Genomic DNA, 11,534 nt, shown 5'->3' on the forward strand with positions numbered 1-11,534 from the left:
AATTACACACGTGGTCGCTGTCCATTACCTGCAGTGCTGAAAGCCAATCACCCAAAAACCTGTACAAATCAAACATTGTAACCGTTTACATCATTACGTCATAATGCCTCGGCTCCCTGCGACGGCCTCGAACTTACTCAGTTGTATCCGCCTCAAACAAGTGGCCGTCACCCGGCAGTTGGAGCCCGGAGTACCAGTTCCCCCTGCCGGCTGCCGCTAGCGGGAGCGTGCTGTTGCGTGGTCCCCTGCGCTGCGCCGTCGCTATTCCTCAACGCCGGCTGGGAACTTTTCTTTACGCCGCCCGAGCTGTTAAAATTCCAATTACGTCGTGGGCGTAGCGGCTCCTTGTAATGGCGACCGTGCCGTAGATGTGCCCCGGTTTGTGAAAATGAAGCGAAGAAGAAGTTATTTCTTTTAAGTGAAACGCCGAGGTTCCCCGCAGGAGGACTTTTCGCGCCTACTAACCGTCGTCTTTACGAGTGGTAAACTTAGCTGTACTTTTGAACTTTTCTTCCCTTTTTGAGATGATGAAGCTCAAGTCAAACCAGACCCGGACGTACGACGGGGATGGCTACAAGAAGCGGGCCGCCTGCCTGTGTTTCAGGAGCGAGAGCGAGGAGGAGGTGAGTCCGGGGATGTAGCTGTCTGGCGGGCCATGCTAACATGCTAATATTAGCCGCCGTGGCTGCAATTCAACGTCTTCTCTGTCTGTAAATCGGTAACGTTTTTTTATCAATACAGCTGTGGTGTTTACGCCGAGCTAGAAACGATGATCCATTCGTTTCTCCGGCTCTCGTGTTGTCGAGTGTCGTTTTTGTATTAAACATTTAGTTTTGAGTTTGTACTTCACAAGAAGGTTATGTAAGCATATTGTAGCTGTGCATATACCACCTTCGGGGTTTTTATGCACAGCCTTACTTTGAGTCAACCTTTTAGCGGCATGCTAATGCTATCGCTAGCCTGCTAACTAGCCGTGTTGCTGCTGCGGGCAGCCGGCTCACGGCCAGCGCCCGGGCTGTGGCGAGTGGGTAAAAAAAAATGTTTTTTTTTAAGTGACACGCCGAGGTGTACATTTACTCGTATCAGGTGTGATTTTGTCGAGATAAGTACATGTTGGTGTTGACTGGGTTAGCGTTAATGCAACTGGTATCGATAGCCAAACATGGGACTGATGTAACTGTTAGCCATGCTAGCTTCAACCAACGGACAACACCGGTCGCGCAGCCCGCTAACTCTTTACATCCCTGTTTATTTGTATGATGTTGACTTTAATGACTCGAAATCCATATTTTCTAAAATAGTGTATCATCCAACCAGGTTAAAGATAAACTCAAAACCTGTACAGATGTGAAATCTCACCACGTAACGGTAGTTCACATCCCGTAAGTGTGCCTCTCGCTACCCCCGAGCGCCGTACCACACAAAACCACTCAAAGTGGCCTTTCTAGGGTTAACCGATTTCTAAGAACGCTGATGTCCAGTCAACAACACGCACAAAGACGTCTTTGTAGTGGAAACATTACGAGGGAGGGAGAGGATTGGGGACTTAATTCCTCTTTTCTGGTAAAAGTAGAGGCCACATCGTGAACATGGGCTTCTGAATACAGGAAACACGTCGTTCTGGCATGCTCAACTTTTACCAGAGACTGCCCTCTTATCTACTAGATCGATAGTGAGCCAAGCCCCAGCTTTCCCCACAACATATCTTCGACACTATATACTCCTGGTACAATTGCAGCTACCCACTGACTTGAAAAACAACAACACTATTCCAGTTGAATAACTCCAGACAGCCTTGGGTGTAGCTTTAATCTGGTTGCTATTGTGTCATATGTTGGGGGTTTGGCTCAGTTTGTTAATATTATGAATACAGATCACTAACAAAATCTTACTCCAGGGACAGCAGTGGTTTTGTGTGAACACAAACCATGAAACACGACTAGCTCACGGTGTGTCTGTAGGCTGTAACACACAGCCACCTTTTGTTTCGGATGCTTCACAGGTGCTGTTGGTGAGCAGTAGTCGACATCCCGACAAGTGGATAGTTCCTGGAGGGGGAATGGAGCCCGAGGAGGAGTCCAGTGTTGCTGCCGCTCGAGAAGTGTGTGAAGAGGTTGGTTCTTTTTTCCAACTGTTTTTCCAAGTTCTAATATCTAAATCAAGCTTCTACCCTGGTCCACTTACAAACTTTACTTGACCCATGTGTCTGATCCATGGATGTGAAATAATCTTCTCTAAACTCTGTTCAAAGCCAGGAATACGGTTCTCAGAATGGATTTCCATTCCGAGCGTGGCAAATTGGTTTGAGTTTAAGTTCATGAGATGTATTGTGTTTCAGCCATTGAAATCATATCTGCATTTAACACCGGGCCCACAACCTTGCTCTCAAAAACCCATCTTGTCCATGCAGTCATCCTGTCTGCATGAACAGAGACAGCGAACCTAGCAACATGTAAGCGGTATCGTGGCATCATGTTACATGGCAGTGTTCGGGCGTCAAATGAGGCCACGCTGAGATTGAACACAGGCTGCTCAGCGGTTTCACTGGGGCACTATCCAATCCCACAAATGCCCCAAACAAAGCAAAATAATCTGCTTTGACTCGTTTTTTAAAAATATTTAGACCACTCTTTTTCACCACGGAGGCAGTTTCAAGGACACAACGTCTATTTTTGTTTGTTCGTGTGGGTCTCCGGGAGGATAGGTAGCAATTAGTAAACTTTCCTACAACTCATTGGAGCTCGATGATACTGCTTTTACATCTGAAGTCCGACCCTGTGATCGGGTCTGCCCCTTTTGTCCCATTTCTTGGACATTTCGATCAGAATGTTGACAGGGGTGCCAAAGACACGGAATGTCACTGACCACATAAAGCTGCTGTTCTGATGACCATGGTAGTGATTGCTTTCGCTTATTGTTTGAACTCCTACCAGTTCGGAGCAGCCCAAAAGTTTGGGTTAGTTTGTCTGTGTGAATGTTCACAGCCTCGTCTTGTGCTTGTTAGTTGTGCACCAGAAAGACACAGGAGAGTAATGCATAACTCGAAGCAGTGTCGGTGCTGTGCATCCGCTCCCAAAGTAGTCTTCAGTTACACGAATGCTTGAACTGGGAAACATTATCCATCTCAATACCTAGGCGTTGACCTTTGGCCTATTACTTGATCCCCGGCATGTCTTTGGGATCCGTAGTGGTGGGCCTGTTCGTTTTCACATGATCTTTATGAGTTGTTGTCCATGGTGTAGCGAGTGCAGTGGACATTTATTTATAGATTTGAAACTGGAACCTAAAGAAGAAGCTGCAAAGATGTCAGCAAGCTGCTTGGCTGTGTATCTAAAAGTGACCTGCTATCCACCTCTGGGAGTTGAGCTCTACCTCAGAGATTATTGTTTTCCATTGCCGCTGTGTTTAAAGATAACAAGCAAGTGATCCTCCTTCTAGGAAAGGTTGTGACATTTGAATGGCTCGGGGGGGAACGGCTCATAGGAATAGTAACGGTGAATATCTGCAAAGAGTTGTGACCTTTTTGTACTTTATCTTTTCTGGTACTCCAAACATCTTGTAGAGAAGCTGTCTGTATGCAAGAGATACGGACAGCACCCCCGCCCCGCCCCTCACCCATTTTTTGTAAAAGGTTTGTGAACCAAAGGATTAATTGGTTAAAGAAGGTATTTAATAATAATAATATAACATACACGAGCTATTTGTAAAGATCTTTAGCGAACCACTGTCTCTCTTGCGTTCCCTCTGTGTGTGAGTTGTTTCAGAGCTTCTCCTTCCTTTTAGTGCACGTTGGTCCATGTGAGGGTGGCTGATGAGCTGTCGGATAAAATCAACACTCTACAACGATTGTATACTTTATACTTTGAGTGATTACAGGAAAGTTAAAAAAAAACAATGCGCTCAATTCTAAATAAGTTGTTCCAGAATGTAGCCTAATCGTTTTATGCAATTACATTTTTAATTTCATAAGCATCTTATGATGTAATCTACTCATTTAAACCATTTAAAAATGACTCAACGAAACACTACACAGTTACAGAATGTAAGGCTGACTGGCAGGCTGTTAGATGTCATCAGGGTTTCTGCTGTCGTTGTGTTTATTCACCATTTCTATCGTTTCCAGGCCGGTGTGACGGGGACTTTAGGTCGCCTGGTGGGTGTTTTTGAGGTGAGTTTTTTGCTGTTGACTTTTTGTTTTTGTGTGTGTTTTTAACTGTGACCTTGTGTGTTTTGCAAATAAAAATATAATCTTCCCCCCCCCCCCCCCCCCCCTCCAGAACCAGGAGAGGAAACACAGGACCTACGTCTATGTCCTTATTGTAACAGAGCTGCTGGAGGACTGGGAGGACTCGGTGAACATCGGTAAAGCCTCTACTTGTTTACTTGTAGAAAGTGGGGGGGTCATACGGACTAAGGTCTCGACAGTCACATGCCGTCTGTAGCTTGGCATTTCATTGCCAGGCTTCTGAGACCTTACAGTTCAGGGATTTCACTGTATGTTTGTTAGGAGGAGGGGGGGAGGGGGTCCGGTTTAACACCAGCTTTGTTTGTGACCTGCTTTTCATTTTGCTGCTAATTAGTAATTGTGTGTTTTTCCTGTGTTGTCTCAACTCGTCCCAACAACGGTGTCTCGTTCTGTCCGCAGGGAGAAAAAGGGAATGGTTTAAAATAGACGATGCCATACGAGTGTTGCAGTGTCACAAGCCCGTGCAGGCCACCTACTTCGAGGCTCTCGGGGGGAGTTGCCTGACCAGCAACGGGACGCCGCTGGTGGCCACGATAAGTGGGGACCTGTCCCCGACCTACAGCATCAATCAGAGCTCCGTCTCGGATATCAGATAACTAGAACCATCCCTCTGACACCGCCCGGAGCTTTCGCCACCACTTGCGCTCTTACTTGTGTCATTTCTCCTCTCTTGTGTCTCAATAACATGGTTTGCCTTGCCAACTACTTTGTGCCAGAGCTGAGGCACCTGCTTGATGACGAGTGTTGGGTGAATAGTCTGAAACACTTTGTAAATGTCATTTCTGACCCCCATTTTCTTTTTTTTTTCTTTTTACTGACCACTGCATGATATGTCGCCCCCCCTCCCTCTCCTCCCTCAACGCGCCCTTAGTGTGGTGTTTATTGAATGGCAGAACTACTTTTTACTGTTGTAATGTAAAAGTGTATACTTAGTGCTTAAGTGGAAGGCTTTCGGTGGTCTTTTCAAAGTCCTCCATTTCATTCTTTTCAGATATCTATATTTTTTTGTGAATGAATGTGCCCTTTAGTGCACCGCTCCCCCCATTAATAAGGATAGGAAATGTTGTCTGTATCTGAATGATCAGAGCCGTGGGAAGGGACTTGTCTTGCATGAGCACTGTTACGTTGTGTCACCTGACTGCGACAGACTTGTGATGCAGTCTTTTTGGATTCTCTTCATTTTGTTCCTTATGGTCAGTGATGTCTCTCTGATCACAAGGATATCACCCCCCCCCCCCCCCCACACACACACACACACTCGTTTCAACAGTGTCGAGTGCGTTTCTCTCTTATTTGGGGAAGCACTGCGGGCTTCCGTCTCCAACGGAGCGTGGTGTTCACTGCACAGAGTGGAAGAATGTCAACACGTCCAAATGAAACACCTTTTCTCCTCAGTGTCTTTCCCTCTTCTTCCATCCATGTTTGTTTAACCCCTCTCGTCCAAATCCTGAGGGGGTAAAGATTTCTAAATCATGGACGTATAATCACAAAATGCCGCACATATCACTTAAGTTATTAAAACCCATTTCCATGTTTTACTCCTCACATTCAGTTTGGTTCAAAAGCAATTGTTTACACTGCTCGTAACAGGAGACGTCTTTTTTTTTTTTTTAGCCTTTCATTATTTAATCGGCATCCCCGAAAAGACTCAAACACACCTGCTTGACATTGAAAGTAATCAAATCTATAATGCTGGTGCAGAACAAACAAGCCTTGTACAGTTTGAGACCTTGTTTTTAACATGTAAAATGCTTTTGGATACTAGCTTTTTGTTTTCATGTGTTTTCTTTCTCCAACGTCTGGCGGAGCGGCGTGAGGCTCAATACTGTGAAACTGGAGGCGCTTGTAGATAGCGAGTTAGAGGTTTTTATTGTAAATTGTTTTATTTCTGTATAGATCAAACGGTGGGAGGTGGTCGTGTCGTTTCACCCGAGGCTGAGGTGGAGCCCGGTACTTCTGAGGCGAAAAGGACCAGGAACCTTTTGGCTTCGGTTGTTGGGGAGATTTTTCTTTTCGCCCCAAACAAAGCCAACTTGTCACCGCGAAGGATTACTGCTGGTTGGCTTCGGCCCACTTCCCAAACCACTCATTAGTTGAAGTGAAGTTCCTTTCCTGAGACAGAAGCTGTGTCACTACTCCGTGTTTCTGCGGTTTTCTGCTGCTAAGTCGATCTGTGGTAGTCGGACAACTTGGAGGTAAATTATGGTCCATTTGAGGGGAATGTTTTCATGTGTCCGATATTCAGACCTTTCATCAAAAAATAGGCTTCTTGGATACCGAATGCTGGACTATTTCCAGCAGCTAGACGCTAACTTTGTCTGCTGTTTTTTTTTTTTGCCGTTTAGTGAATTGAAAAACCGAGGTTGGGTGCAATGAAATTGAAATGCTGAGCTGAAAGATGCTAAACGGCCTCGTGGAGGAGAAGGGCTTCAGTCAGTAGATGATAAATTAGCCTTTGTCTTCTGTCACCTCTTTCAAACGGAGGTGACACATGAACCACATTGTATAGAAACGTTGATCATTTATTAACCGCAAACTTCTCATTTCTAATAAGAGATTCTCTGGGAATACTTTGACAAAAGCGGCCATTTTGATTGTGCGCCCCCTGCTGAGCCCCACGGGAGCTGCACGTTTCTGAATGCCAACAAAAACAAGTCGTTTCATCTGGGTTAAAATAATGTTCATTCAAGTTTAAATATCGGCAGAAACCCCCAGTATCATAAATAGTAGAAACGCCTTCATGGGAACTAGCAGCCGAAATCTGAGCGAGGAGGAAGCGGCTCAGACGTCTTCTCGGTGGTCGAGGGGCCCGACTCAGCCGGCCAATCTCTTCAGACTCCTTTATAACCCCCCCAGCCCCCATATGGAAAAAGGGAGTCCAAAGTCTACTCCACAACAGGTTGAGACTTTGATTTGTTTTTATTGCAGGGCGCCAGAGAGGCGCGGTGGCCAAAGTCTCTTTACGAGGCCCCACCTGTCACTTCGAGGGCTCTGTAGACGCCATCGAAACAAGTCAGACGTGAAAACTGAGAGATTGGCGCTGGAGTTGATCGGCGCTGGTCGGATGAGGGTGACAGGTACTGTCAAAATGAATGTGAGGAGGATGTCCACAAGTAACAGCCAATGACTGAATAATTAATGACCACTTGTTCTTCATCCATATGATTCTGTAGTGTTCTTTAATCCGTTGTTTGACGAGCTAATGTCGTGTAGAAAGTTAATGCAACACCCATTGATGAGGATTCTCTTTTTACAACTCAATAAAGCACTTCCTGTCCTATGTAAAGTGATTTGGGATGGGGATTTGTGTGTCTCCCTGTAAGCACGCTGGAGTTTCAGATATCTGCCCTCTTCTCCAACATCGGTCCTTTCAGTATGACATTGGAAGAGGATGAATTATTCAGAGATCAAATAAAGTCCACTTCCTCTTTAACTCTGTCCAAAGGTGATGGTAAACACACATATTGCCCCATCTTGTGGCCAAAGCAAAATAGATTTAAAGCACATCCCCTTGCTGCTGAGGATTGTAACATTGCATTTTCTGTAATGGGAAGATGACATTTTTAATCGCTAACAGTAAAAAAAAAAAATTGAATATTTTAAAATACTAATTGACTTCTGAACTAAACGTGCACCTGACCCCAGCCTTAAGGTTACATACATTTGATTTCCACGGTAAATGCGTCACTGGAATATTTTCCCTTTGTCATTTGGGACTGTGGAATAAAAACTGAGCAGACTGAAGATTGTAATATAAATGTGCCAACAAATAAACACCAGTATTTCACTTTCAGAACGGTGTCCGTTTGATCTGTTGACCTGCAGCACTTCTCACAGCTAAACTACACCAGCGTCCACACAACACTTAGTATTGAAACGGCCTCGTTGTGAAGCAGCTGGATCTAGTTCCTCTTCAGATGTCATTAACTTCGTTTTAGAACCTCTTTTGGAGTCTGCAGACCCACTCGTGGACCATTAAGCCAGCCTGGTTTTCACAGAACCATCATGATCCAATAGAGCATTAACACACCAAACACCAATTATATTTGGAAGATCTAATCAGATATCTTGAGGTCAAGCGACTCCCACAGCTCAGCCAAAGCGATGGAACAAGCCTTTAAAAAGGTTTAATACGAACAAATACAAACAACCATTTGTATTTTGATTTTCTTTATTGTACAGAAAGAAATGATGAAGTTTACTGAGGCTGCTGTCCTCTGCCACGTCCGAAGCCACCTCTCTGCAACACGGAAACGTCGGTCAGTCAACTCACATTCACCAAAACAATCAGGTTTTATGGACTGATAACATCAGTGGACTGAAACATTAGTAAATGAGCAGCCATAGAAAACAGATGCTTCAGGGTGAAAGGATGGTCGTCTATATTAATCATATGAAAACAAGAAACTACCCTCTTGTTAATAATATGTTATGGATGTGAAAGATGGGAGCTGTACTTACGAACTGGAATTCTGTGGCAGCTCCAGCACCGGCCTCTGCTTTCTTATCAGAACCAGCTGATGGGACGGATTAAGTCAGTTAATGTTCTTGTACAAACAGGTTAGTTCAGTTTGAAAGGAAGCATTCTACCAAATAAACAAATACTCCAAATGACTGATGAGGAATGCTTACGGGGAGCAGCAGATCGCCTGTATGTATCTCTGTCGGCTTCACCGCGGTTGAGGCGGGCGGGCCTCTCTCCTTCCATTCCTGGGGAAATAAAACAAGAAAATTCAGGTTAAGAAAAATTTGAACTTCAGTGCCAATAACAGAACCACTAGTCTGCCAGAAGGCATTAGCATTTATTGTTTTAAATACATGTCGCATGAAGTTGCTTCTTTTCGGGAAAAAATAAACCAAAATCAGAAAATTCTATATTCAGCATTTTTTCGGCTATAGTATTAAGTCTCTATGATTATGACCCTTAATAATCCAAAGCACAACATTTACTGACTCCAGTGACGGAGTCGCTCAGATATAAATGAAGGCTACAGTCAAGTGACTCGATCAGAGATCAAAACGTCACATCTTGATTCATATTTGATCAGCGCTGTGAGTGACAGCTGTGATTACTTGTGGAGATATTGTCTCATGTATTAGTGTCACAATGTAGCGACAGTTTGAGCAAAGACAAGTTACTGGTGAATTTACTAATAGTCCAACAAGGTGTCCAAGACCTGCAGGACCGTTTGCATTTTAAGATTCAGCATTTAACCAACCGGAATTATAATTAGTACTGCTAGAAGTAGTAGGATTATATTATGATGTCCTACAACAATTGACTTTTCCTTCTATATCAAAAAGGAAATCTAAGAGTTTATTGGTAATTGGATTTCTTTAAAATTCTATAAAAAGTAACATCAATTTAGGATTAAAGGCAGAAGGAAACAAGAGTTCCGGCTGCAGAGACGCAGCAGGTTTACATCAACAACTAATGAGACAAGTGAAATTGATAAAGCAAATTCAGAAAGACGTTTGTTAGGATCATGAACATTTGAGGAATAGAGTATATTCAGTAAAATGTGAGCGTACCCTTGGGCCTGGGCCTCGCGGTCTCAGGGCGGGTCTGGCGACGCAGGGTGGCGGGCACGATCTCCGGGGGAAGGTGGAGGAAGTCTCTCAGGTACTGGATACCTTCGTTGGTGAGGTACCAGTAGAAATGACGCCAGGCGAATTGCTCCTTGACGTACCCACAGGACTTCAAGGACTGGAGGAAAACAAACATGTGGTTTTTCACACTGGACAACCAACTCATTAAAGTAAGCACTACGTCATACACTCATCTCAAATAGAAGCCCTATCAAGTTTTATTGAGGTAACGTCACCAGGGACACAACATTTTTAACCTCCCCTAGATACTGAATGGCACTTTTGCCAGTTTCTCTCCCCATCATAGATTTTTCTTTAGACCTGTGCGCTCCACGTTCTGCTTTCCCTCATTTCCTGTATCTTACTGTCTGCGAGCAGCGACGCATTCTTTAATTTGTATTACTTAAAAGTGAACCGGACCTACACATTTCCCCCCCCTTAGCCATGTGCATTTTACCCAGTTACATCTAAAGGACCCTCATCCAAAAGTGTGTGCCACTCAACAAATGCAGGTTGAAAGGGAAAGTGTCCCTTTGTTTGAATATAATCCACCGGGAGGATTTTACAAATCCAGGATGTCATTCATTTTCATTCACTTTGTCGGTATCAACCAAATAATCAAAGACTGCTTCAACCATCTGAATGGTCCAGTGGTTAGCTACATGACCGGATGACACACGAACATAACAGCTTCTGCAGGGTCAGCAAACTCTGAACTCCGGTGTTTGTCTGGCACCGGCATTAGTTTGGTTTGTCATAAAGAGAAAGTAATATTAGCACAGTACGAGGTCTATACTGACCATGCAAGTGCAGCCCTGTTATAGGCTCTGTGGGAAAGAATCAGGTCGCCGCTCGATCCATTCTGTACAACTTAAAACATGAAAGTGAGCAGCGGTCCACCTCCATCGCCCTCTCACCTGCATTGCTTTCATCACATGAAGGTTGGGCACATTCTTGTCAGCAAGCTCGGGATGCTTGGGCAAGTGGACATCTTTCTTGGCCACCATGACTCCCTCCTTGAAGAGGAGCTCATAGATAGCAATGCGATTCTTCTTGGGCATCAGCATCTGCGTAAAGTGACACGTTCAGACGTCAATTCATTCACGAGTACACGTTGCCTCCTGCCTGCAACGGCTTACACCGTGTTAGCATGTTAGCCACATTAGCAACGGACCATTTCAAACCCGACGGAGGCGAAAGGGCACAAATGAACGCTTCATCACGTCATTTCAGTGAGTTTCTTTTAACGTGTTACCATCACCTCTCAAACGCTCGAATGTACTGTAGAAGTCGACTACTGGTGGCCCGCTTCCACCGAGAAAAATGGCAGCCATTCGTGAGGGTCTGTGCCGTCGTTACTTCCTCACTTTCAAGTCTAATATCCGCGATTGTAACACGTCTGAGGCTAAAATACGTGAATTTGATCTGTTGTCACACTAACGACAATCGAATGTTAAGCCTTATTGTTTGGTAGAGCGTGAGATGTTGAAGATATATTTAGATTACTACGCCGGGTGAATCTTTACCTTTCCACTTGATATGGGACCGGAGACGGAAGGAAGGACCGTCGTTGTTCAGGAAGGTTTATCCCCGCGACCCGGGCGCGCGGGACGGGGCGCGCGGGACGGGGCGTCGCCCCCTGCTGGTGCGGAGAGGAAGAACAGCCTCCTTCACGCAGTGTGTGGCGCAGGTTTATATT

The 11,534-nt window shown here is 44.8% G+C and overlaps 2 protein-coding genes across 3 annotated transcripts in view; one reads left to right on the top strand and one right to left on the bottom strand.

Moving 5' to 3' along the window:
* The first annotated feature begins 166 nt into the window (after positions 1-166).
* nudt3b (nudix (nucleoside diphosphate linked moiety X)-type motif 3b) lies at positions 167-8,042 on the top strand. The gene is made up of 5 exons (XM_037490682.2): positions 167-623; positions 2,003-2,113; positions 4,124-4,168; positions 4,278-4,362; positions 4,646-8,042. Exons 1-5 carry the CDS (start codon positions 525-527, stop codon positions 4,840-4,842), a joined length of 537 nt encoding a protein of 178 aa, XP_037346579.2. The 5' UTR covers positions 167-524; the 3' UTR covers positions 4,843-8,042.
* A 357-nt stretch (positions 8,043-8,399) lies between these two features.
* rps10 (ribosomal protein S10) overlaps positions 8,400-11,534 on the bottom strand; it is a 56,345-nt gene continuing 53,210 nt past the window's right edge. For both annotated transcript variants that reach the window (XM_062564137.1, XM_037490388.2), the window contains exons 2-7: positions 11,362-11,380; positions 10,753-10,902; positions 9,779-9,953; positions 8,879-8,956; positions 8,708-8,763; positions 8,400-8,486 (exon numbers count right to left, since the gene is read on the bottom strand). In XM_062564137.1, the coding sequence (XP_062420121.1) occupies positions 8,445-8,486; positions 8,708-8,763; positions 8,879-8,956; positions 9,779-9,953; positions 10,753-10,902 (501 nt within the window). In that variant the 5' untranslated portion in view covers positions 11,362-11,380 and the 3' untranslated portion in view covers positions 8,400-8,444. The remainder of the gene's footprint in view (positions 8,487-8,707; positions 8,764-8,878; positions 8,957-9,778; positions 9,954-10,752; positions 10,903-11,361; positions 11,381-11,534) is intronic.

This window comes from Pungitius pungitius, chromosome 8, assembly GCF_949316345.1.
Source record: "Pungitius pungitius chromosome 8, fPunPun2.1, whole genome shotgun sequence".
In the NCBI taxonomy this organism is placed as follows: Eukaryota; Metazoa; Chordata; class Actinopteri; order Perciformes; family Gasterosteidae; genus Pungitius; species Pungitius pungitius.

What these genes read in the sequence shown, in the direction of transcription:
- nudt3b (XM_037490682.2), top strand. Translation starts at nt 525, where the DNA reads ATGATGAAGCTCAAGTCAAACCAGACCCGGACGTACGACGGGGATGGC. An exon ending in GGAGCGAGAGCGAGGAGGAG is followed by an intron (nt 624 to 2,002) that starts GTGAGTCCGGGG and finishes GATGCTTCACAG; the next exon opens with GTGCTGTTGGTGAGCAGTAG. An exon ending in GCCTGGTGGGTGTTTTTGAG is followed by an intron (nt 4,169 to 4,277) that starts GTGAGTTTTTTG and finishes CCCCCCCTCCAG; the next exon opens with AACCAGGAGAGGAAACACAG.